General features: G+C 36.8%; 1 protein-coding gene across 17 annotated transcripts in view; it reads right to left on the bottom strand.

The window, feature by feature from the left end:
• Window positions 1-1,914: 1,914 nt before the first annotated feature.
• Window positions 1,915-27,150, bottom strand: part of PRRC2C (proline rich coiled-coil 2C) — a 94,876-nt gene continuing 69,640 nt past the window's right edge. For 6 of the 17 annotated variants that reach the window (XM_069545619.1, XM_069545624.1, XM_069545616.1 and 3 more), the window contains 12 exons: window positions 24,373-24,474; window positions 20,137-20,338; window positions 17,776-17,979; window positions 12,753-12,865; window positions 12,382-12,518; window positions 9,322-9,553; window positions 8,972-9,094; window positions 7,487-7,705; window positions 7,060-7,163; window positions 6,540-6,666; window positions 5,458-5,694; window positions 1,915-3,405 (listed from right to left, as the gene is read on the bottom strand). In XM_069545619.1, the coding sequence (XP_069401720.1) occupies window positions 3,148-3,405; window positions 5,458-5,694; window positions 6,540-6,666; window positions 7,060-7,163; window positions 7,487-7,705; window positions 8,972-9,094; window positions 9,322-9,553; window positions 12,382-12,518; window positions 12,753-12,865; window positions 17,776-17,979; window positions 20,137-20,338; window positions 24,373-24,474 (2,058 nt within the window). In that variant the 3' untranslated portion in view covers window positions 1,915-3,147. Of the gene's footprint in view, window positions 3,406-3,863; window positions 3,917-5,457; window positions 5,695-6,539; window positions 6,667-7,059; window positions 7,164-7,486; window positions 7,706-8,971; window positions 9,095-9,321; window positions 9,554-12,381; window positions 12,519-12,752; window positions 12,866-17,775; window positions 17,980-20,136; window positions 20,339-24,372; window positions 24,475-27,150 lie in introns of all 17 variants that reach the window. The other 11 variants (XM_069545623.1, XM_069545620.1, XM_069545622.1 and 8 more) reach the window with 7 other exon arrangements.

Genomic DNA, 27,150 nt, shown 5'->3' with positions numbered 1-27,150 from the left:
CACTACCAAGACTAAGTTATAAAAAGATCGTGACTTCTGCCTTGGGTGCTTTTTTGGGATATTCCTGGAATACACAGGAGTACCCATGTGCCTTTCCCTATGGTTAAGAAAGTGATGGCTTTGTGTGGGAGGCCTACTTAGCCATTCTATTCTCCCTAATTTTACCTCAATGTACCTTTGGCAGGAAGGTTAAAAAAAAAAAAAAAAAAAAAGCATCACCTGAACCACGTTATTCTGGGCTGCTGAGGAAGAAAAGTTGGTAGTATCTATGAATAGTTGTTTTCCCCCCGAGATTTGAAATTGAACACCCCCTATTGGCAAGGGCTTCCCAGGTGGTTTAAGTGGTATAAAGAACACGCTTGCCAATGCAGGAGACTTGGAAAGTGGTTTTGATTCCTGGGCTGTGAAAATCCCCTGGAGTAGGAAACGGCAACTCACTCCAGTATTCTTGCCCTGAGAATCCCCTGGACAGGGGATCCTAGTAGGCTACAGTTCCCATGAGGTTGGACACAACTGAGCACATCTCTTGACAAAAAAGAGAAAGAATACATTGATCCATCCTTTTTCTGTCCCTCTACATCTTCCTTGAACCTAGGACTTTCTCATCTGGAATCTCAAGCCTGATTAATGAAACTTCCTTCCTTTAATTCTCCACTGAATACTAATGCATTTGGGAGCTCCCTTTTCATTTCAGATGAATAAATTGTTGACTTTGCTTTTTTTGCTCAGCAACCAGTTAAGACCAAAATTTACATATAAATCTACTTATTAGCTAGCATGTCAATAAATCAATTAGTATTACCCAAATAATTTTAGGTTTTAATCATACAATCAAGTTAAGCAGTAGGGTCATATTTAGGCAGGGGGAAGACAGAGTGACGGAAAATGGTCCCAGGAAATAGAGGTCAGGTATCAGTGATGGCAACCTGCAAGACTTCGAGCCACCACTGTATTATACTCAGGTAAGAGCTGTCTTCTTCATTCCCAGCACCTGACACATATATGTACTTGTTCAATTGACTAAATTATATCAAAGCCTCATCTCTTGCTTAAACTCTAGTTCAGGTAAAATATCCTTCTCCTTTGATATTTCTCTGTCCAGGAAAATGTGTGTGCTTTTGACAATAATTCTTTGGAGTAATTCTATGTTGGAACATGGAGTAAATTAGTGAGCCTTACCCAAGCTTTACTAAGATTTATTTTGGGTCCTTCCATTTCTAGCCAGAAGAATGGTGATTCTATTGTCTACATTCAGTGGTTTACAACACCAAGAAAGACAACTCTCCTCTTCCTTGACAGACTGTTTTCAAATGAACATGGCTACCTTGAGAACAGGGGCCATAAATACTATCCTCAAAAGACAGTCTTATTTGGACTGAGTAAGCTTTATAGTTCTTCAAAGTCAGAAATCGAGTTTTGGGGTGGTATTTTTTCCCCCTAGAGCATTATGTACTCTTACTTCAGATTTTAGGAATTGATAGGAAGCTCTAAGACTCATTATTTAGAGAATACTTTATTAGTTTCTGTAATCAAACCCATGTAGGTAAGACCTTACATATTTAATACAGTGTGTTACCCCTGTACAAATGGAAAAAATTATGTTTAACGTTTCTAGACCAATATGGCTGTTAATTTCTGTACAATGCCAACCCAACACGGTACAACTGGGATACTTTTTCCAAAGTTGACAGCACAGCTAAAGTTTCCAAAAATTCAAATTATATATATATATGTATATATATATATAGATTTATTTATTTATATAAAAAGACCAATAGCAGTATGTTATGCATCAATAGCAGCAACAGCTTTTCCAAGTTCTGCAGTCATCTGAACAAAATTATAGAGACATCCAGCACACTCCATTAAAAAAAAAAAAGTAAAAAAACAAAACCTCAGAAAACAGCAAAGTTCTGTTACTGTTGTGGTACCTGGCACCATTTTTTTTTTAATTACATTTCTCAATCATCATCTGGAAAGAAAACATTCTAGAATAACGTCATTAAAAACAGATCTGATAAAGCACGGTCACTACTACATATCATAGAGCAGGTACAAGATATTTTACATTCACAGAGGTATGATACAGTACTGTCCTACATCTAGAATGCTAGAGGATATAATTAAAAAGGCATTATTTGAGACTTGATTCTACTTTTCCAGCAGAGGGCCCAAAGGATGGTTATGACACAGCTCTGGTACAGAAATGTACCTTCTTAGATAGGATTTCCTTTCTTTATTGGCATAGTTCTAGGTACTGCTCTTCATGAACATCAGCTAAAAACCGTTTAAAAAAATAAACAAAAACCAACCATTGGATTCATACAAAGATGACTGAAGAGAGGCAAGCAGGACTCAACCTAAGTAGCATTTAACCAACTCCATCATGTCTGAATGGTTAAGAGCTTCATGGAAGAAAGGAGATGCCAAGTAGCACTTCAAAGCTTTGGGCCACAACCAAAACACAGCATCATTTCAAACAGAAGCAGTAGCCAAACACTGCCCACTTGGATATGTTCAAGGATGTGACATCAGTATTTCATCATCTGCTCACTCATCCAGGAAGAAGGGGAGATCAGTTACTGTACTTTGATTGTGTTCAACTCAATCACCATGTTACAAAAATAGCAAGCTGCCATAATAAAAAATAAGGCTCCTCTATCCAGCACCAGTTGTCTTCTGTTCTTCACCACCAAGCCCATAAATGCTATAACCATATTCCAAGAACATGAGGGAAACCACATCTGATGTCTTAGCTGGGACCATCACATTGTTCAGGCCGAGTTATCCCTCTGCGGTGTTATTTCCCTCCTATTTCTGGTGTGTCATCTAACCATAAGGGTTTTAGTTCTACATTATATGCACTCAAGGAATGTGTGCACGTATTCATGTACAAATTCTGGCTGAAGATGCATGGCTGTCAACAGAGTGCATGTTATACAGTAGGTGCAAGCTGGCAAAGCCTCATTTTACTGGTGCAGCAGCTCTGTGTCAGTGTAAATTGCTCCTATGTCCCTTGTGCACCTCCAAGCTCTGGACAGGATAATGTCAGAGGCCACGTTACCCCTTTGGCTGACGGCATTGTCTAACTTCATTCTCCCTCTTTCCCCTCTCCCTTCCCCTACCCTCTGCAATAACCCACAGACTTTAAGATTTTGTTTCTTCGGTTTTGATCGCCTGAGGTTTGATTGGTCCAGTTCTAATAGGTTTGGTGGCTATGGTGGGTGCAGGGGGTGGCTTTTCTTCTACTTTTTCCTGACAGACACCAGGAGGGTCGGTCAGGGTTTCAGGAGGTTTACTTGAGTCACTGTCCACTTTCTGGGCTTTGCCTCCTATCTGTTTGTTCTGTTGCTGTTCAGAGAAGAACCGTTGCGTGGACTGAAGAACCTCTGCTCTCTGCTTTGCCTTAAAAAATGAGAAACAACAACTGAAAATGCTGCAGTATAACCAAAGCCTGTCAATCAATCTCAGTTCAAAGTTTTCACCAATCACAAATCAGTTTTCCCCACGTTGGTTTGGCCCCAAAGTACCTCATTGATCTGTCAGCTTTTAATGGATAGATTTCTTCCTATTTTTGAAAACATTCCATGTGATTCAAAACAAAACAAAACAAAACAAAACAAAACTGAAAAGAATAGGACCACCTCCCACCATCTTTCCAAAGTTTGCCCTTGTAAAAAAATAATAAAATATAAATTTCTGTTGGTTTGTATCTTTTCTGTAAAAAACTTATTGATATCAAATTTTATTTAGGGAGTCTGCTTGCAAATTTGAAAACATATAAATGTAATACTTAAAACTTCTATTTATCAATATGTGGTCTACAATAAAATGAAAAGGAAGCACTTATATTGTGGCATTACCAACACCTAGGACCAAATGTCTTGTGGCTGAGTCCTCTTCCCACAGCTCTCTTCTGCAGGGGAAGAGCATCAGAAATTAGTAACTACAACTTCACTTGATCACTAAGTTCTGATAGCTCCTACCACATTCTGAGCTGGTAAAATAATTTCCTAGTTTTATTGACGCTGTGCCCCCAAAGAATATACTTACGTCAATCTGTAAATTATACCACCATAATATACACAATTAAGACTAAAGTTTCTACACTTCTTGCATATAACAAAAGCTCTTCATGTTCTACAGGTAGCCTGTACTATTCAAAGATCTGAAGCAATTTTATGACATCTGTATCCTTTTCCACCCCATTATTAAGCTCTAATGTAATTTCCAACATGCGGATGTAGGAAAATCAAGTGGCAAGGAGGCAACAGAACTGGAAACCAAGGCCAAATGGTTTCCACAGATTTCTACACATATAGTATTTTTAATAGTTACAAATGGATGGAGATTCTAGGTATGCACCATTAATAAAAGTAGATAACATTCAACAAGTGTTTCACTGCAGGGCAATCTTTAAATTCAGGATCACAAAACAAGGGACATCAACCCAGGAAGAAACTTTACTGAATCAACTGAATTTTCTAACAGGATTGTCCTAAACATATTTCTAATTCAGAATAAAGTGTGACTATGGACATTTCCCATTTGAAAGCAGTAAGCTTTTTTTTTTGTTCTCATCTAGCCTGATACATATAGTGACAAAATTGGCAGGAGTACTAAGACTTCAAAAGTCAAGTCGAAGTAAATATAGAAACAGAAACAAATTATTCAGCTAGCTGTCCTGGCAGACAGGTTAAGTTTAAGCTGCAAGGACTGTCCCCACACAGACTCCTCAAGGCACCCTGCTGCGTTTAGCAAACCTCATGTTTATCAGTGCCTTTTATCATGAAGGATCCCAAAGTGCTTTTTGAATTCTTCATCTACAACTACACAATCAGTTGTGGAATACAGATGCCTCAGACGGCAGGCAAAAAAAAAAAAGATATGAAACCAGTTTGAGAAGAAAACTATACTTGAATGCTTGGATGACTCATGAAGGAAGAAAAATCAAGATAACATGCCTTACCCATTCCAGAGTTTTCACATAACAATGATTTGTATCTTGGGATGGGGGTGGGGGTGGGAAGGGAAGAATAAACAAAAAGAAAGAAAATGGGGACGCCTGTAATAATTCATATTAATTATTTGCTCTTCCCAAAAAATAAAGCAGCTAAACTCAGATCTCAAACATTTATTCTATAAACAATTCATTTGGCCACAGAGTTTAAAATGTTAACTTGCTTGCTGACTATAGTTGCAAAAAACAAGAAACAAACCAAAAAACAAAAACATAAAAAGAAAAGTGTGTGTGTGTGTATGTGTGTGTGGGGTGGGGGGAGTAGGAAGAAAAAAAATTAAATTAAAAAAAGGAGGTGGGGATGAACAAAAGTAGTTAGTCTGGTTAAGTCTGCTAAGACAATGAATGCCTGGATATGCAGTTATGGGTCCAGAGGCATCTTAAGACATGGTTCAGAGACAGATTTGCGCTCTGTTGGCTGTTAACACTGTACTAACCTTCATGTCTTGTTCAGCCTTCAACGCAGCCTGGGCCTGATTACCTCTGACTCCAGATAGTGATCCACAAGGACCCCTGGCTACATGTGGCAAACGAGCATGGCTCATGAGGCCTGTGGTCAGCGGAGGAGGCATCTGACTGGCCAGTGCCATTGGTGGCCTCTGAACAGGCGCTGGGAAGGTGTTAGTATGTGGGGCTCTTACCAATGGAGGGACCAGGTTAGGTTGAGAGAGAATCTGAGTGAAAAAAACAAAACATACAACATTGAACTGTTACAAAAAAAAAATTGCCAACTAGACTAGGTTGGCTTATCCCAGAGTAAATCTGTGCCCATTCTGCCAGCGAAAGGAAGTGTAGGGGTTTGTGCCATTCTATTACAGGACCAAGAAGAAACATTCTCCATGCTTGGAGAATCTGACAAAAATTAGGCAAAGCATGCTATGGCACTTCAGCTGGTTCTAGCATTTCAGCTACAAATTCTGAAGGGGAAATAGAAAAGCTATTAAATAGGATATCTTTTAAAAAAGATACAACTGCAGAAAAGGCACATATACCAAATATAATCTGAAGATAAATGAAAATAGTACTGATCAACAAATATATGAGAGTTCTTATCAACTTTAGTTAGTCCTTCCAAATGATTAGCGAAGGGAAGAGAAGCCAACATGTTTACACATATATTAGAATGTCTTTTAGAATTTCTGTATCAATTGCATATAGTTGCCTATAGAAAACAAAAACCAAACCCCCCTCCCCAACTTTAAAACTAGAAAATGTTAAGCACTGGGACCCTTCTCTGAAAAGTCAGCTTCTTCAAAAGATAAAAGGTTTGGGACGGAAACAAATTTTTAGAGCTGTGTGGGGAATCTTCTAACTATATTTCAATTGTCTGCTTTAGAACTATATGGTTACTACTTGTGTCTAGCTAACAACTGTACAGAATATATTTGAATGTCATAAATTTACTAAAAACTGTTTCTAAACTGGTTATAATATGGCAGGATTATAAAGTCAGAGAATTAGCCAGATTAGCAATCACTTGCAAGTAAGAAATATTCATTTCTCATTTATATCTGCCCACCTGGGGTGCAAACTGTGTAGGAAATGGCTGTGTCATTCTCACAGTGGCAGGGGCTGACTGGAACTGCTTCTGATAGACAATGCTGTTCATTTTGCTGGACTGGCTGTTCGGACTTGTGGAAGTAGCCCTTGGAAAGAAGCCATCACTGGTCAGTAACAGTAGTGCCACGTAAGTAATGCTGTTAGATTTTTAGAGACATTGCTTTTGGCAGATTCATCATACTTGGTAGTTGATGAAAATTTACTGGAGTTATCAAACATTATGCTGGGAATGGGAGTGCAGATGTGAGAAAGCATACTAGCTTGATTTTCCCAGGGTTAAATTTTTTTCCCCCTTAAAACAGAGTATAACAAATACATTCCTTATTATAATTAAGCTTAAATAATAGCTTAACACTGTGGGTAAAACTATGAGAATGTCTTATGCTTATTATAGGAAAAGTGACATATTAAGTATCTAACAGAAACATGGTACTCAGTTATTTGGAAATTCTATAAGCAAATTTAAATGCCCATTTTACCGGAAAGGACTAGATGTTGGTGTGGTGCTTCTGCCACTGATTGGAGGAGTGCCTGGCTTTATATCAATGCCACTTCCAAAGGCCTTTAGTTCCATTTCAGACATCTGAGGAAGAGCATAAAGTAAACTTAACATTTTTGCAATTCCATAAATTAAAGTGCTGTGTTTAGTATTTTATCTATAATTTCATCTGGCACAGAGCAAAGAACCTTAGAACAAGATTTTATGATTTCTTTGTTATAAGGTAAAATCACAGGGCCTAAACACATTAATAGTGAGTGGATTAAAAATTAAGTATACTGAGCCTGACATTTTTTGAGGAGTGGAAGAAGCTGATGGACTTGATTCTTATAGACTATACAGATACATAAATCTAAACTCATGGCCTTAAATTCTCAAAGAAACTGCATACATTTCTCTTCACTTACTTTTCCTGTGGTTGCGATCATGCTATGCTGTGTTCCAGCAGGGATCAATCCCCTGAAAGGCTGGCTTACTTGTGCAGTACGACTCATGCTCTGGGCCTGTGCTTGTGGGGCAGTATGCTGTAATGGGGGCTGAAGAGTCTGAGGCAGAGCAATTAAAGGCTGCCCCGTAGATCCAAAATTAGGCAAAGAAAGCTGGGATGCTGGTAAAGGTACTGTAACCTAGAAAATAAGCAAACAGAAACTGCAGCAATTTGCTTATCTGTTGTATGTATATCCCTTTAACTATATACATGACTCTTCAAATACTTTTGAGTAAGATTTTAAACAGAATACTTCAATCTATTAATATATTTCACATGCAAATATCTTGATTAGTGACCACCTCCATTCTTTTATTAAATGTGCAACAATAAAACAGATTAGCAGTAGAGAAACTCTGTATGAAATAATTATGACTGTCTTTGAATCCACAATACATCTTAATAACCCCAGAATACAATAAAATCATGAACATACACTTTAAGAAAGTAGTTAGAACTTTCATTTTTACAATAGACATTTTTTATATTATTTTAAGGTGTGGTCAAATGAGCTTTGACCAAAAAAAAATCCTTCTGGTGTCATACAAATAGTATTGAATTTGAATGTCAATACGGTATTATTTTCTCAACTTCCCCCCTAAAATACCACCAAAAATAGCTCTGAGAAAATGACTAGTGGTCTGCCTCTCTCCTCCAGCCCTCCACCAGCTTTTTAAAGAGTAAGATGATTTATGAGACTGTCAGAAGACAGTTTCATAAACATACACATTTCACTGAAAATTATTATTACATTCATATACTTAAGAAATGTCTTTGTTATTTTTACTCTATCATACTCTGCTACACAGTCCTATGTATTATATTAACTGGTGTGGGTGGTCTTCAGGGTCTTCTTTCACCTCTAGCATGGATGGGTAACACATTTATCACACTTACATGTAACTGCATGTCCTGGACAATGGTTTTCAAATCTTTAGACTTGTGGAATCTTTTGTTAAAATAATTGATTATAGAAAAATCCATTTTAGGGACTTCTCTGGTGAACCAGTGGCTAAGACTCCACATCCCCAATGCAGGGGGCCTAGGTTTGACACCTGGTCAGGGAACTAGATCTTACATGCCAAACTACAGATCGTGTATGCCACAAAAAAGACCTTGTGTGCTGCAACTGATACAAAATAAATATTAATAAATAAATAAAAAGAAGTCCCCTTTAAAAAGAGGTAAAGAGCATCACTGATTTTATGGGGAATGGGGGTGAGAAGAGGGGTGGTGTAAGACTGAAACATGTCCCACTACCAGTGGACCCGAGAGAATTCCTAAATTCCTCAGAAAAAAAGCCTGAGGCCACTGGACCATCTCCCCATCTTGGTTCTATTTTAATCCCCCAACAACAACAAAAGCAATAGCGACAACAATAATAAAGAAAATTGAGGAAATTTACCATGCCATAGTTTACCTGCTGGAGAGCACTTGGTGATTGGGCAGTGTTATAAAAATTTGTCTGTCCAGGCTGTTGTACTTGTCCAGAATAAAGATTTGAAGCCTGGGTAAGATTCGCTCTAGCCTAGAAAATATTTTGTAAGAAGTAAGACTGAAATACTTTCCAATTCAGATATCAAAAGGTTATGACTTCAAAGTAATCTCAATGAATCTTATTAGCATTAGACAGAAAGGAAGATCTTATTTTTTCATTGTGTGTTTTTAACATTTTTTTTCCTTTCAAAATTATTTCTTAAATAATGTGCTGAATAGGAATACAAATACAGTGCGTGATTCTAGCTCTTGCCTTACCTGGAGAAGATGCGTATCGATCAGTTGAGAACCTCCTAGTCCTGATGCCTGACCCAGCTGATGTTCATACAATATGGGAATAGGTTGAGTATTTGAAGTTTGTTGGAAGGCAAGACCTGACTGTGCTTTGGCGAGTTCCTGGTGTTGGACAGCTGGAAAGTTGTGGATGGCAGTACCAGAAAGGACCATAGATGGCTGGGACAGACTGCTTTGCATAAAGGCTGGCTGAGATCTACAGAAATGTTACAGAGAAAGGCATGTTTTAATCTGGACTCTTAAGAATGACTATCTCAAATGACCAAATACTCTACTTAGCATAACTAAAGAGGTAGAGAATACAGACAGTGTCTAAAGCACTTGTTTCAAGATTCATTGAGCCCTATATACAGCAAAGCTCTGCACGTTAAACTTCCGGGAAAAGGCTTATTATTACTCTTGCTGAGAAAATGCTAAAGATTTTCTTCTCTTTAACAATGAGAATAATTCTATTTTCCTGTGTTCATTAGCAAGCTCAGAACCAAATCTGTTGTTTTTCTCTTTGGTATTACCAGTCTATTCGAATTTATAGCACCAACAGTTCTGATTTTTAATATCTGTATTTCATTACAGTAATATATACATAGTATACATATATAAACATGTAGTACATATATTTCAAGACCTCTATGGAATAAAGCAGATAGTAGTTAACAACAGAAGCACCCACAAAATTCTGTTTCATTAATTGAAGCATAACGGACTCATAACATTACGCTAGTTTCAGGTGTACAATGTAATGATTTGGTATTCATACATATGCAAAATAACCACCACAATGAGTCTAGTTAACATCAGTCACTACACATAGTTACACTTTTTTTTTCCTTGTGATGAGAAACTTTTTAAGATCTATTCTCTTGGCAATGTTCAAATATGCAAAACAGTATTATGGTCAAAGGGTATATAACTCCCTTATAAAGGGGATGTAATGCACAACATAGTGACTATAGTTAATAATACTGTATTGCATATTTGAAGGGTTTTTAAAAACACACAACGCTGAAATCTAACCCTAGACTGCCCTATTATTTCTGGGATGGAGGCAGGGACAAAACCCATTAAGCAGGAACACCTTTCTAGGGACACAACTAACTTTTACAACATCTACTTATAATGCTTCAAACATAAAATGAGAAAACATCAGGGTACAGTTAAAACTACCCCATCCCGGCAGAAATTAATTCCAACGATTCCCTGTTAATAAATACTACGCTAATTAGGTTCAGAACATGAAACAGCAGAATGATGTGGAAGGGATACAAACAACTACTTTCAAGTCAAAACTGGTGCCTTCCAGGTAGCAATTTGTCACAATTACATAGATATTTACATACACACACACACATATTACTTATCACATATATATACTTAAAAAGTTCATCTTCCAAGGCAATTGTTAAAATGGGGGTTACAAATACAGAGTGTCGGTGCATTGCAAATCCATCCCCCATGACTACTGAAGACATTACTAATTACTGAACTCTGTTTAACACAGCTCAAAGGTAGCAAACATTTCAACAGTGTTTCAAATAGCCAATTAAAAGGAGATTGGTTTTGAGATTAAACCTACTTGCTATTTCTAAATCTACTGAAGTTTTTAATGAATATACATTTTCTGGATCTTTACATTTGTGGAGTTTGGTTTTTTGGTTGCTGTTGTTTTAAGTGCAGAGTCTTAACCACTGGAAGTCCCTCTACTCAACTTTTAAGTTTTACTACAAATTTCAATATAATCTCAAATTTAACAACATGAAAGAGACTGCCTATAATTTTATTTAGGGTAAATAATTTTACTTGTACTGAGAATTTTTTGGAATAACCAAAGTAAATGACAAGAGTAATATCAGAATTATATAATTAGTATTAATTATACAGATGTACTCAATGCTACTGAATAATCTTTAATAAAAAACAAAAGTGAGAGCCACATTTATTAAGTTACCCATAATTCTGCTCCTTTGAGAAAGTATGACTAGCTGAAAACACCTGCTTTAGGAATGAAACATGATCTGTAGAAATGAGCTATATCAACTGATGCCAATTTTAATCTATAAAGTATGGAAATTCTACCTGAATCACTTAAAAGCAAGTTTCTAAAAGGAAATGCCTAATTTTGCAAGCTTATTTACATTGAATGTCCTGAACGGAATTTCTTTTTCTTTTTGATGGTTCATAGCCATTACCATAAGTACTGATGACGGATGTACCATGATGACGACTGAGTTATGCCATGATCACTGCTATCATTCAACTCTTACCACACCCTGCCAGTCCCATTAAGTTGGAGATGAGAGACACCTGGGTTAAGTCCAGGATCTGCCATTTATTTGTACTGTAACATTAGGCTAAAAACAAAACCCACAACCTCTTCAAATGTCAAATAGGGATGACTTAATCTACTTTATCTGGTTTTGGGAAAACCAAATAAGTTAGTGTATGTCAAGGGCTGAGTAATATATATAAAGTTAGATAAAGATCAGTTTTTATTACTTGCTTAATTGCAAAGATAACAGGATGAATCTTTCAAAAGAATGGTTTCTTCTATATTATACTCATATACTACAACATACTCATCACTACTACTTCTGTTCTCTGTTTTAGACACTCCACTTCTCTCGCTTTTATTACATTCCATCCTGGCCTCTGCCTCCTTACATACTGCTATCATCTGTCGTATGTTAGCTCTTACACAGAGCAAGTCTGATTTACAGCTGTTAGCAGTGAGGTGGCACTTACACCTTTAGGTCCTTAAGCAGTTTTCCTCTGTGATTTCTAATTTTTATGGGACTGCCGTTAGCCTCTTCTTCAAGAAGTTCTGAAGCTTCACTTTGTTCAATAAAGTCTGATAGAAATTACCAGAGGCTGAAGTTCATGACATACATGCAACACAATTATATAATGCAGTTTATAAGAAGGTCATCTTGCTTTTGGGGGGAAGGAGGGAATAGACAGGATATGGCAGAAGGTTCAGCAATTACATTGTTTTCAACATCATCACAAACATAATTATAAAGCATTTACCTGTATGGCTGAAGTGAAGAACTGAATAGTTCCTGAGCCTGGGAAACAGCAGGCCCAGCACCCAAACTCAGCTGGGCCTGATGCTGTCCTTGCAGTGGGGCATAAATAGGGATTGGGATCTGCTGCACTGAAGTTGGCTGCAATGCAATGTAAAAACAGTATGTGAACACCATATACACAGTGACACACTTGGAAAATAAAAATGTGAGACATGAAACAAAACATTAATGCTATGTATCAGTTCCTTTAGAAAACAAAACAAAATGCAAACACCTAAAATTCCTTTTCAATCCATTACTAGTCCTAAACTGAACCCCGAAATACTATTACACCATAAACATGATAGGGTGAAAGAAGCCTATGATATTTACCTGAGAGAGACCTGGCTGGAAGCCTTGTTGCTGAGCCAAGGATGGTGGAGCCAGTCGTGCATGTTGGGTATTGAATAGATGACTTGTGTCCATGTAGAAAGCCGGGATCTGAGCTACAGATTAGCAGCAAAAACAAGAAGCAATGAGTGTCTCACCTTCAGAATCTTCCAAACAATAACCTCAAACCAAACTTTAAAGCAGACTTCATATTAAGTGAGCCTTCTGAAAATTCAAATAGCTAAGGAAAAACTAGAAATGTGAAAAGATGCAAAAGGAAAAATATGTAACACTTCTACCTGACAGGTTATGCAAGTTAAAACAATGACACTCTTGTACTTGTGGAAGGAAGAAAAAAACACTTTCATATACTGCCACTGGGGTATAAACTAGCAAAATTTTATATAATCCACAAAAATTGAAAACGAACCAGCAAATCCACCCTAATTTTAAATCTACCAATTAGAAATTAGCAAAATATTTCAAAAGAATTATGCCAATTTATACGCTCCTTGGAAGAAAAGCCATGATCCACCTAGATGCATATTAAAAAGCAGAGACATTACTTTGCTGACAAAGGTCCGTCTAGTCAAAGCTATGTTTTTTTCAGTAGTCATGTATGGATGTGAGAGTTGGACTATAAAGAAAGCTGAGCACTGAAGCATTGATGCTTTTGAACTGTGGTGTTGGAGAAGACTCTTGAGAGTCTCTTGGACTGCAAGGAGATGGAACCAGTCAATCCTCAACTCAAGGAAGTCAATCCTGAATATTCATTGGAAGGACTCATGCTGAAGCTGAAACTCCAACACTTGGGCCACCTGATGCAAAGAACCTACTCACTGGAAAAGACCCTGATGCTGGAAAGACTGAAGGCAGGAGAAGGGGACGACAGAGGATGAGATGTTTGGATGGCATCACTGACTCAAAGGACATGAGTTTGAGCAAGCTCTGGGAGTTGGTGATGGACAGGGAAGCCTGGCATGCTGCAGTCCATGGGGTTGCATAGAGTAGGACATGACTGAGCAACTGAACTAAACTGAACCAACTAGAATTTGGCAAAATATTTCAAAAGAATTATGCCAATTTAGATGCTCACTAGCAGTGTTCTTTAAGAGCATAATAACTGAAAGAATTTGGTATAGATTCTTATCAGATTTCTTCTCCATGTTTATATTCACTACTTTGTGTTATGTTGTTTTTATGTAACAGTATGTTTGGGAGAACTTTCCATATTGCTTTTATTATCATTATAAACAGTATGGCAATGAATGAATACGCCCATACATATATCTCTGATTAACAAGTAGGTTTATCTATATGATAAGACTCCAAACTGGCTCCCCTGGTGGCTCAGTGGTAAAGAAACCACCTGCCAATGCAGGAGAAACCGGTCTGATCCCTGGTCTGGGAAGATCGCACATGCTGCAGAGCAGCTAAGCCTGTGTGCCACAGCTACTGAGCCCAAGTGCCCAGAGCCTGCGCTATGCAACAAAAGCAGCCACTGCAGTGAGAAGCCCTCAAACCACAGACAGTGATGATGAACACATGGAACATTCTGAGACACTTTTCTAAAAGAATTATGCCAACTTATACGCTCACTAGCAATGTGCTTTAAGAGCCTAGTAATAATACCTATGGATCCTTACAGATACTGGGTATTAAATATGCTAAGTATTATCAATCGTCCTAATATTTTCCAAATCGCTTTACTGTCCTTTTATGTTGAATTTAAATCATGAGTGAGCCTGAATATTTTTCAATCGTTTATTTACAATTTAACTCTGATTAACGTGTTCAGTTTTCAAGGCAAATCATTCAACATCATGGTAATGCAAGTTTATGCCCCAACCAGTAAGGCTGAAGAAGCTGAAGTTGAACAGTTAGTTCTATGAAGGCCTATAAGACTTTCTAGAACTAACACTCAAACAAAAGATATCCTTTTCATTATAGGGGACTGGAATGAAAAAGCAGGAAGTCAAGAAACATCTGGAGTAACAGGCAAATTTGGCCTTGGAGTACAGAAAGAAGCAAGGCAAAGGCTAATAGAGTTTTGCCAAAAGAATGCACTGGTCATAGCAAACACCCTCTTCCAACAACACAAGAGAAGACTCCACACATGGGCATCACCAGATGGCCAACACCGAAATCAGGTTGATTATATTCTTTGCAGCCAAAGATGGAGAAGTTCTATACAGTCAGCAAAAACAAGATCAGGAGCTAACTGTGGCTCAGATCATGAACTCCTTGTTGCCAAATTCAGACTTAAACTGAAGAAAGTAGGGAAAAGCACTAGACCATTCAGGTATGACCTAAATCAAATCCCTTATGATTATACAGTGGAAGTGACAAATAGATTTAAGGGAATAGAACTGATAGAACTATGGACAGAACTATCTGATGAATTATGGACAGTTCTACAGGAGACAGGGATCAAGACCATCCCCAAGAAAAAAAAATGCAAAAAAGCAAAATGGCTATCTGAGGAGGCCTTACAAATAGCTGTGAAAAGAAGATACGTGAAATGCAAAGGAGAAAAGGAAAGATATACCCATTTGAATGCAGAGTTCCAAAGAACAGCATGGAGAGATAAGAAAGCCTTCCTCGCGATCAGGGCACAGAAATAGAGGAAAACAACAGAATGGGAAAGACTAGAGATCTCTTCAAGAAAATTAGAGATACCAAGGGAACATTTCATGCAAAGATGGGCTCAATAAAGGACAGAAATGGTACAGACCTAACAGAAGCAGAAGATATTAAGAAGTGGCAAGAATACACAGAAGAACTGTACAAAAAAGATCTTCATGACCCAGATAACCATGATGTTGTGATCACTCACCTAGAGGCAGACAACCTGGAATGTGAAGTCAAGTGGGCTTTAGAAAGCATCACTACGAACAAAGCTAGTGGAGGTGATGGAATTCCAGCTGAGCTATTTCAAATTCTAAAAGATGATGCTGTGGAAGTGCTGCACTCAATATACCAGCAAATTTGGAAATCTCAGCAGCAGCCACAGGACTGGAAAAGGTCAGTTTCCATTCCAATTTCAAAGAAAGGCAATGCCAAAGAATGCTCAAACAATTGCACAATTGAACTCATCTCACACGCTAGTAAAGCAATGCTCAAAATTCTCCAAGCCAGGCTTCAGCAATACGTGACCCATGAACTTCCAGATGTTCAAGCTGGATTTAGAAAAGGCAGAAGAACCAAAGATCAAATTGCCAACATCTGCTGGATCATCGAAAAAGCAAGAGAGTTCCAGAAAGACATCTATTTCTGCTTTACTGACTATGCCAAAGCCCTTGACTGTGTGGATCACAATAAACTGTGGAAAATTCTGAAAGAGATGGGAATACCAGACCATCTGACCTGCCCCTTGAGAAATCTGTATGCAGGTCAGGAAGCAACAGTTAGAACTGGACATGGAACAACAGACTGGTTCCAAACAGGAAAAGGAGTACGTCAAGGCTGTATATTGTCACCCAGCTTATTTAACTTATATGGAGAGTTCCTCATGAGAAATGCTGGGCTGGATGAAGCACAAGCTACAAGCACAAGCTACAAGCACAAGCTATCAAGACTGCCAGGAGAAATATCAATAACCTCAATATGCAGATGACACCACCCATATGGCAGAAAGTGAAGAGGAAGTAAAGAGCTTCTCGATGAAAGTGAAAGAGAGTGAAAAAGTTGGCTTAAAGCTCAACATTCAGAAAACTAAGATCATGGCATCTGGTCCCATCACTTCATGGCAAATAGATGGGGAAACAGGAAACAGTGGCTGAGTTTATTTTTGGGGGCTCCAAAATCACTGCAGATGGTGACTGCAGCCATGAAATTAAAAGGTGCTTGCTCCTTGGAAGAAAATTTATGACCAATCTAAACAGCATATTCAAAAGCAGAGACATTACTTTGTCAACAAAGGTCCGTCTAGTCAAGGCTATGGTTTCTCCAGTAGTCAGGTATGGATGTGAGAGCTAGACTATTAAGAAAGTTGAGCGCCGAAGAATTGATGCTTTTGAACTGTGGTATTAGAGAAGACTCTTGAGAGTCCCTTGGACTGTAAGGATATCCAACCAGTCCATCCTAAAGGAGATCAGTTCTGGGTGTTCATTGGAAGGACTGATGTTGAAGCCAAAACTCCAATACTTTGGCCACCTGATGCGAAGAGCTGACTCACTGGAAAAGACCCTGATACTGGGAAAGATTGAGGGCAGGAGGAAAAGGGGACAATAGAGTATGAGATGGTTGGATGGCATCACTGACTCAATGGACATGAGTCTGAGTGAAGTCTGGGAGTTAGTGATGGACAGGGAGGCCTGGCGCGCTGCGGTCCACAGGGTCAGAGAGTTGGACACAAGTGAGCGCCTGAACTGAATGTTGTGGAATTTAGTAGGATGTTACCCCTCCCAATATATAAATTTCTTTCTTTGTCGTTCTTATGTTTTATCCTTCCCTCATGTACTTTATCATCAATTTGTCAGGTTTCAGATAACAAACTTTGGCTCTCCGTAGAAGCTTGGTTCCAGGATACCACCCTCACTGTCCCCGGCCCAGATATCAAAATCTGTAAATGCTCAAGTCTCCTATGTAAAATTGGGTACATTATTTGCATATAACCTAAGCATATCCTTTCATATACTTTAAATCTCTAGATTACTTATAATACCTAATATGTAAATACTACATAAATAGTTATCCCTACACAGACAATAGAACCTTAGTTTTTTGGAACTTTGTGAAAATTTTTTTGAACACTTTAAATCCACAGGTGATTATCTGCAGACTTGGAATCCATAAGTACACTAATCTGTCTACTATCTATGTAACATATGTGTAAGAAACAACTGTCACGAGCCCCTGAATACTTACCAAAGAGAGACAGCATTCAATTCTCTGAGGAAACAAATTTGCAATGCAAATAAAAAAAAAAAAACTTGAAAAGGTAAGGGAAAGAGGAAAAAAAAACAGAAGCATTAAAACATCTTCATTTTCTAAATTCCTTCTATCCAGATCTTAAAAATCTTACCTGCTGCAGACTGAGACACATAGACTTGTGGACTCTGTTGTTGCTGAGCAATAAGGGAAGGCATACAGCTTAACTGTGAAAAATGACTTGCAGAAGGCAGGCTGCTCGTTTGTAATTGTTGGGGTTTCACTTTACAGATATTAGGAGGGTCTGACGTGGTTGTAGATTTTGTACTCAAAGAAGAGGTAGTGTATGTACCAGCTCCTACATTGGGGAGAGGAATAAAATGAGAGAAGTGTAGTGTATATTTAAGTAAATTCAACCAAATTCAAGTAAATTCAAGCACCGACTGGAAACTGGAAAATTAATATGTACGCCAAGTAAGTACTTATTATGTTCTTATATACTGCATCTCAGACAAAAAGTGGATATGAAGGGGCTTATAATAGGAAGAAATAATTATCAGATGCAAATAGGACTACAAAATCTGAAGAAATATAAATCGAAAATTTAAATATAAACTCACAAAACAAGGAGACTGAGAGCCCACAACACTGTCATAGCTTAATGTCAAACTAATACATAATTTTCAATCATCACTAAGGATAATCAACAACTTTATTCATTTATGGTGAGACATAAATACAAGCACATAAATGGGCCCTGACAGACCACAACTGCCCCCAAATGTCACAGAAACTTAAGATTAGATTTTTTTCCTCTTTGTGGCAAAATACCTTAAGGAGCTTTAGAATGTCAAATGAATATTTGAACATCTATTAAAGGCTAGGCATAAACATAAACAAATGAAAAAGTGCTGTACCTTAAGAGTAATTATTATTAATGTAATACAAAAATTTAATGTAAACTGCTCCTAGAAAGAGACACAAACTTAAGACTATTCTTTTCTCTCCTTGTATTTAGTAATACTTTAAAAACAAGACAAACAATTAGTAATACTACAGTAAATAACAATACAGGTATTTGATTCAAAAGTCAGATGTAGTAGTTATTATTATTTTCAGACATCAAATGATGTTCTAAGAGAGGACCAACACTGAGGTATCTCTATTCTTCCATTTGGATGACCAGGCAAGAAGGTCCTTGTTAAAAACTTATCCTAGTTGAGGGAAGGGTAGGGAAACTAGACTCCAAGGAAAGGAAGTAGTTGGGTTCCAAAGAAAAAGGCAGGAAACTTCTCAATCTCTTTATTTCCTAATCTTCCTACCATACTCTCCTCCTGGTTCCTTTACAGCCTCACTCCCTATCCCCAAGCAGTCTGGGGCCTAAGCTGTTAATATTTATATAATGAAGATGTCTTGCAAACGGGTGGTGGAAGAAGTACAGCTGGAATACTGTCTTTGATGTGAACCTCTGGGTTTGTCTTAATACACATGTCTGATTCCAGATAATATCAAATAACTATAGTACAACCCAAAGTCTAGTCCTTTTGGTGCTTAAAACTAGCACAGAAAGCTGGAATACTGAGAATCATTACTGCAATCATTAAATGAAAACTAGCCAGAGAAAGTAAATTCTGTGCTGTATACATTTTACAGGTATTGGAAAAGGAGTTTCTTACTGTTTTGGAAATATAGACAGTATTAGGAAAGCTTAAAATGAACTTCTCTTTTCAGAAGAAACATGGTTATGCATATTGTAAAAGGATGTACCTTCACAGAGTCAAATACTTCAGAACCATCTCTGGTTCTTTAAGAATGATAAAGCCCCATATGAGAAAAAGGATTACACACTAGTGAAACATTTAAGAAAAACATCTTCTAATTTGGGGTGTTGACGGACTCTCCTTAAAAACAACATAAAACCCAAAACACCAAAGCCAATGGATATCATTTATTCAAGTAACAGACTGGAAAGTTTCTACCCTGTAACTCTTCCCCAGAAAATATGTTAAATCAATAGACTTAGGCCAAGAGCTCCTTCAAATTAGATACAGATCACAGAAAACTTAAAAGCTTTGTGATTCTGTGTTCTTTCTTTCTTTCTTTTCTTTTTTAGTATTTTTTTGATGTGGACCAGTTTTAAAGTCTTTATTGAATTTGTTACTATATTGTTTCTGTTTATGTTTTAGTTTTCCGGCCGCAAGGCATATGGGATCCTAGCTCCCTGGCCAGGGACTGAACCTGCACCCCTTGCATCGGAAGGTGAAGTCTTAACCACTGGACCAGCAGGGAAGTCCCATCTGTGTTATTTCTGAATAGGGCTAATTAGCTGTATGAGTTAAATAATGAAAATTAAAATGCAAACTGGTAAGAAGTTTATAAAAGAGCTGATAATTATCTCATGTACAATTTTACGTCTTTTATAAATATACTTTTGGGACGAGTAAATAGGAAAAGATCTTAAAGAAATTTTACATAATTTAAGATCATTACAGAAAAGGTACACGAGGATTTCTACCTGATAGTGAAGTTGTGGGAGTGACTGAAGCAACAGGAATCTGAGGCATCGATGCACTTGAGAACGAATTGTAATTAGCAGTGCTTGGTCCACTGGCACTACTGCTGACCCCACTTGCAATTGGAGGTGCTGTGGAAGTTACTGGGGATCCCTTTTCCCTTACATTTGGAGAATTCTCCCACGCCTTGCGAGCAGACTCCATCTGGAACAAAAAGAACATTTTTTAAAGCAAAAAAACAAAAAAAATCACTATCATAACACAGAACTAATACACATATATAAACAAATATATATACATAAATGTATTCCAAATACAATCTTTCAGATTAGGACCATAAGGCTTTTAAACCTTTCATTTTCTTCTTTATCTCCGCTCCTTTACTCAAATTGCAATGGGTTTTAATTTTGTCTCTACAGGGTTTGTTGAATGCTCTGGCAAGCAGGTCAATGAAATATAGTGACAGCTTTAATCATCTAAATATGAGTCCCTATTCCTACCAGTGAATAAGGAAACAGAAATACCATGTCCTTTCGGACTGATTTAAGGCTCTGATTCTAGTAAGCAAGACATTAAAGGTCCTTCATTAAAATCCATTCTCTCCAATCTTTCTTTTTAAGCCTTTAAGCCTTCAAGTGAGATAAATCTCACTTGAATGGCATGTGAGATGTATCTTCTGTTTGGCTATTTTATGTTCACAGTGTTTTAAAGGCAATGTAACCAGACAGGCTTTAGGCTCGGGTTCAGTAGAATTATTATTTCTTGTTTCATGTCCAGACCCCATTAAGCATTTCAGGTCTGACTGCCACCATTTGTATTTGTGGGTGCTGATTTTACCTGTAGTCTTGGTTTCTTAAAAAGTAGAAATGGGTTTTATTTAATCTATTTAGAGCTGTTCAACAGACATAAATGCAAGCCACATGTAATTTTATATTTTCTACTAGCCACACTCTAAAAAATAAAGAGGTAAAACTAATTCTGGTAACATATTTCATTCAACCCAATATATCTACAATAATAATTAAAAGCTATAATCAATATAAAAATTGAGATGTTTTAATTTAAAAAGTAACATTTCAAATCCAGTATCTATTTCCTTTTACACTTACAGCACACACCTCAACTTGGATTAGCCACATTCAAGTGCTCAGTAACTACATGTGGTATGTAGATACTGGATTGGAGAGCAAAGATGCAGATCCTCAACTATCCTGAGGCTCAATGAACAGGAAAGGAACAGATACAGAAATTTTGAAGTTTCTTGTTCTACTAGTCAAAATATTGAGTGGAAAGGAAAACTCTAAGATAATCTACAAAATTCAGCAGCAATGACTTACGTGGGTATATGTATACTATGTGTTAGTTGTATCTGACTCTTTGCAACCAAATAAGACTGCAGCCCACCAGGCTCCTTTGTCCATGGGATTTTCCAGGCAAGAATACTGGAGTGGGTTGCCATTTCCTACTCCAGGGGATCGTTCTCAACCAGGGATCGAACCTGGGTCTCCCATATTGCAGGCAGATTCTTTACCATCTGAGCCACCAGGTAAGCCCCATGAGAATACTTTTCACAAATAAGATTTTAAAATATCACTGCTGGGAAGTTTGTAGGTCCCTGAAGTACCAACTTTATAAAAATTTCAACCTGATTTTAATAATTTTAGAAATATTATATATCTCCCTACTTTCCTCTTAAAACACACACTATATACAATTTAACCTTGATGGCTAATATCATTACTACAAATTCAAAATATAAGACACTTTTAGGTTTGCTTCTTTCCTTTTCTTCACAGTCACCTTGCTGATTTCTAATGTGTTTTATTTTAAAACGAAAGTCTTAAGAAGGTAAGAAACAAAAGCAAAAAAAATCCCACACTACCACTTAAGAAGTCCAACAAAATGCAATTTGCTAGAATTGAGATTTTATGACTTAGAGCAGTTTTAAAGACTACAATGACTGAAAACCAGTTTTGTTGTACTGGAAATAAATTATAGCTTACTAATTCTACATAATATTTAAGCCATACACATGGTTTCATTTCTTAGGCAGCAAGAAAATTTAGATTCTAATTTTAGAAATTCAAAGAACCTAAAAAGTATAATTACTTAACTATATTCATTTTTCCTTTTGACAGATATACTGTCAGTAATACCCATATAATATTAATAGAGATTTCTATACTTTATAAATCTCTCAAATAAAGAGAGGCATTAAAAAAAAAAGTAAACACAGATAATCAACAAGGACCTACTGTATAGCACAGAGAACTTTACTCACTATTCTGTAATAACCTATAAGGGAAAAATACCTGAAAAATAATGTATATATGCATATGTAGAACTGAATCATTTCACTATACATCTGAAACTAACAGAACATTGTAAATCAACTATATTCCAGTATAAAATAAAAGTACACTAAAAAAATAAAAATAAACTAGAAAAAGTCTTAAGCTAATACAATTTAAATTTAGTTTAATTCAACTGTATTTTTGGGGGTATTAAAAACATCCAGTGAAAGGCAATGTGAAGAATCAACACCCAGCCTAAAGAATAACTAATGATATTATATTTGCTTATTCGAGGAATCAAATGTAAGATATAAGTATGAAATACAGGTTGAGAGTCATTCAAGGGGAAAAAAAACAAAAAAGGCTGAGTATGAGGTTCAGTTCAGTTCAGTGGCTCAGTCGTTGTCCTGCTTTTTGCGACTCCATGGACTGCAGCATGCCAGGCCTCCCTATCCATCACCAACTCCCAGAGCCTACTCAAATTCATGTCCATCACGTCAGTGATGCCATCCAACCATCTCTCCTGTATTGTCCCCTACTCCTCCTGCCTTCAAATCTTTCCCAGCATCAGGGTCTTTTCCAGTGAGTCGGTTCTTCACATCAGTTGGCCAAAGTATTGGAGTTTCAGCTTCATCATCAGTCCTTCCAATGAATATTCAGGACTCATTTCCTTTAGGATGGACTGGTTGGATCTCCTTGCAGTCCAAGGGACTCTCAAGAGTCTTCTCCAACACCACAGTTCAAAAGCATCAGTTCTTCGGTGCTCAGCTTTCTTTATAGTCCGGCTTTCACATCCATACACGACTACTGGAAAAACCACAGCTTTGACTTTGAGTAGGAGGAACTGGCAGTAAATAGTAAGGACTGGGTAAAGATGGAGATGACACAAAGCAGAAGTGGTTGTCTTGTAAAAATTTTATCATCTCAAACTTGTATTTAAGCAGCTTCTTAAAAAGAAGTTGGGGATATTAAAAAAAAAAAAAAAGATGTTGGTGGGGGTCAAGGGGACAAGTGGTCAAGAGGCTGGAGAATCAAACACCAAGAGTCTAGAAACAAACATTGACCACATTATAAAACAACTTAGTTACTTCCTCTCTTGACCATCAAAAAGATTCACTGGCAACCAGTGCAGCATGAGAAAGTCCTGCTATATTAGAGGATAAATACTGGTCCAGGTTATAAAACTATAAATACATAGCACCGAAGAGATAAATAAATTGCAGCTAAAAATAACCCTCACTTAATTCCATATCTGTACATATGTTCTTTTTAACCACTGACTACTCTTGAGGTGAACAACTGATATAAAATAGTCTCAAATAACTCAATTGTACAAGAGTATTAGTAACACGTAGCACAGTTCAAAATTTTAAGTGTAATAGGAGATTAAAAAAAAAAAAAAAGCCGAAACTTCTTGACAACAAAAAGCATGTGCTGTGTAAAATCTCTTTTGGACTCTTATTCAATAATTATCCAACAAAAATTAAATAAAAAATTACTTGTTTTAATTACATCTTTAGAACTACCACTTTGCATCCATTCAATTCACACATGACTTACAGGAAAGACAGAAAACTAGCATTCTTAACCATTATTGGTACTTACGATAAAAAACAAACAAACATGCAACACCAGGTTACTTGGTTTCCAGTAACTATTATAGTCTCTAAGAGGAACCCAACACAAACCAAACATAAAACGCTCTCTTGTATTTTTAAGACAAAATTTACAAGCATAGGCCTCATTTTAAATATGAAGATATCAACCTACTACTATGTGGTGTTAAAAACTAATAAAATTTTAAGGTGTAATTTGACATCACTCCATTTCTTCAGCTTAGTATTGCTGATTATTGCACTAAACTAGTAAGAATGCCGAGAGTATTAACTTATGTCCCCTTGCATGCAACAATCAAGGACCTTTAGAGATGGATGTTGTACATACCTTGAAGGTGAGGCTGAAAGTAGTGGGAGGAACTGAAGTTAGGCTGGAGCTCTGTTGTACAGTCTCCCTCTTAGGGAGGGGGAGGGTGTTGGGCAGGGGCACCTGAAAAGGTAGGCAACACATATCACAATCTAACTAAGTCTGCTGCAAAAGCCCCATCAAATATAACACTAATATATTCTAAGGTTATTTTCACTAGAACCAACAGGAATATTTGACTGAAGTTACACTGCATTTACACTAATTGATAACTCTGGACATCTTAGATCAAATGTCTGAAAAGAAATACTATCTGCTTATCTATACATCACTGACAGAAAAAGAATCTGTCACAGATATAAAGTATAAACTTAAAGGCCATGCTCCTATATTTTAATGTATATACAAAACACTTGGGGTTTTTGTTGAAACGCAGATTCAAATTCGCTTAGTCTGGGTAAGTCACAAAATCCTGCCTTTCAACAAGCTCCCAGGTAATGCTGATACTGCTGGTCCCTGGACCATACATTGTAAAGCAAAGCTCTAGGGAATATAATTTTTACCATTTACAGAACCCACAGGTTCTATATGAAGCATTTAACATGATAGAGTAAATATAAGAAAGTCTCTCTATAGCAACCTAGTCAACTTATAACTAGATTCAAGAACAAAAGTAATGTTGGGAGGAAAGGCTATAATTATCACCTCACCTCCACCTTGTTACACTAAAGAAACTGTGGTAGCAATACATAATTGTGATAAGTACTGTTATTTAATAGAAACTTGAAGATATTGGAAACTTGCTACCTTTATCTCTTTTTTTCTAATTCTCTGGATCTTAAGATTTTATTATGTACTACTACATGACTGATTTTGATGGTTCAGTCAGTTGTTTAAATAAAATGAAATGCTGGGGAAGGGTTTAAGATAATCACTTTGTGATACTATGGGCAATCTAATGGAGACTATTTTATAAATCTTTAAAATAGCTGCGCTTTAATGATCAAAAAGACCACCTGCATTTAAATCTTCAAGATTTAAATTGATTTGAATCATTGAAGATTCAAAACAACTGTAATATTAGGTACTACAACCCATAAATCCGTTAAGATCCTTAAAAAAAAGTGTGTTAAGCCTCAACAAGGGAAATAAGCCATCTTTCAGTTTAGTTTTTATTTTTTAGACACGCCAAGTGGCTTGTGGGAATCCTAGCTCCCTGACCAGAGATTAAACTCATGCACTCTAGAAGTGCAGAGTCCCAACCACTGGACTACCAAGGAATTCCCCAGTTTAATTTTTAAAAAGACCACAGTTCTATGCATAAAATGGAACCCCTAGCCTAATGAATAAACAAAGGACATTTCAAAAAGTCCTAAAAATTTCCCCATATAGGAAATTTGTTTGTTTCTAACACTATATTAAGCTCAGAATCACCACCAAACTTGGCACAAATAAGCAACACTGTGAAATCATTTCACACTCATGACTTTTTATAAACGCTCCCTGACCCAAACTGAGCTTGTTTTCAAATACATTCTGAATACATTGCTAAAAGTCAAACACAGACTATTTACTTATACTCAAGATGGGGCATCTTCCCTTCAGTAGTCCTCTGTATACAAGTCACTATGCAGATCAGACGGAAACCATTAAAACGTTCATGCAGATATTTAATGAGTTTTAAGATTAATGATCTTTCCTTCCATATTCATATTTTATACATTAAATTTTTAGAAAAGGGTAGTTTGGCAGAAGGCATCATAATACTCTGGAAAAGGTAACATATTCTATTCTCTATTTTTCTAAAATGAGAAAAGACACCACAATTCAAATGACCATCTACATAGTGACACTAGGAATTAAACTGACCAAGCCTTTTTGCCTTCCCTAGTATTCCATTGCTTCCTACAGAAAGTTAAATAAACCTTTCCTCAAAAGGTCAGGGGAAGAAGAAATTGGACAAATTACATTCATCAGCTCCAAAAGTGCTCTCCTATCACAAAGACAAAATGTGTGACTTCTTCCTTTCTATACCTTTTCCTTCAGCCAGACTACAAAAGCTGGATTAAATGATCCCTAATGCATTTCACCTAAAAGACTCTATACCTGACACTAAAGACAAAAACAGAAAACACAGCAAAGACATTGTAATAAAACACAATTGAGAATTTTTATTCTCAAAGTTATAGAACTGAAGCCTTTTAAGAGCTCTCTAAACATATTTGTAAAGGTTATTATTATTATTTTTTAAAGAAAAGCCTTTATTTATCAAGGACTATATTTAAAAAAGAAAGCAGATGACCAAATTTCCACCATATCTGCTCTACAAAACAAGAGTCACACATGTAACTTCTAAATGCTTTTCTTTTCTTTTTTCCGCTTACCCATTTTTCACCCGTCAGTCTGTGAACTATGCCAAGTACTGGACTGTACCAATATTTAACAGATCCTTAAATTATAATATGGTTGCTTTGGGAGGTGAGAGCCAGGTTTATATAACTGACTGTCATCTTTTAAGAGAGTATTCAAGGGTTTATGAAGATAAACCCTTCAGTCTTCAGAAGAGGAATGAAGTCGTTAATGTCCAGTATCATTTTTCAAATTAAAAAAGAAACACATAAATCTTTAGTAATAATCTAATTGTCTTTTTAAGTGAACGACCTTTCACAGCATTATAAAAAGGTGTCATTTAAGAACAAAATTACCAACAAAATTAAATGCTGAATCAGTAGAATGTGAAAACTAAGAATAAAATTTTTTTACCAAAATCAGGTTAACAGGATTAGTACATATGAAACC

This window comes from Ovis canadensis, chromosome 12 (assembly GCF_042477335.2).
Source record: "Ovis canadensis isolate MfBH-ARS-UI-01 breed Bighorn chromosome 12, ARS-UI_OviCan_v2, whole genome shotgun sequence".
In the NCBI taxonomy this organism is placed as follows: domain Eukaryota; kingdom Metazoa; phylum Chordata; class Mammalia; order Artiodactyla; family Bovidae; genus Ovis; species Ovis canadensis.
The sequence above is the reverse complement of the archived record's forward strand: the minus strand, read 5'-3'. Positions and strand labels throughout refer to the sequence as shown.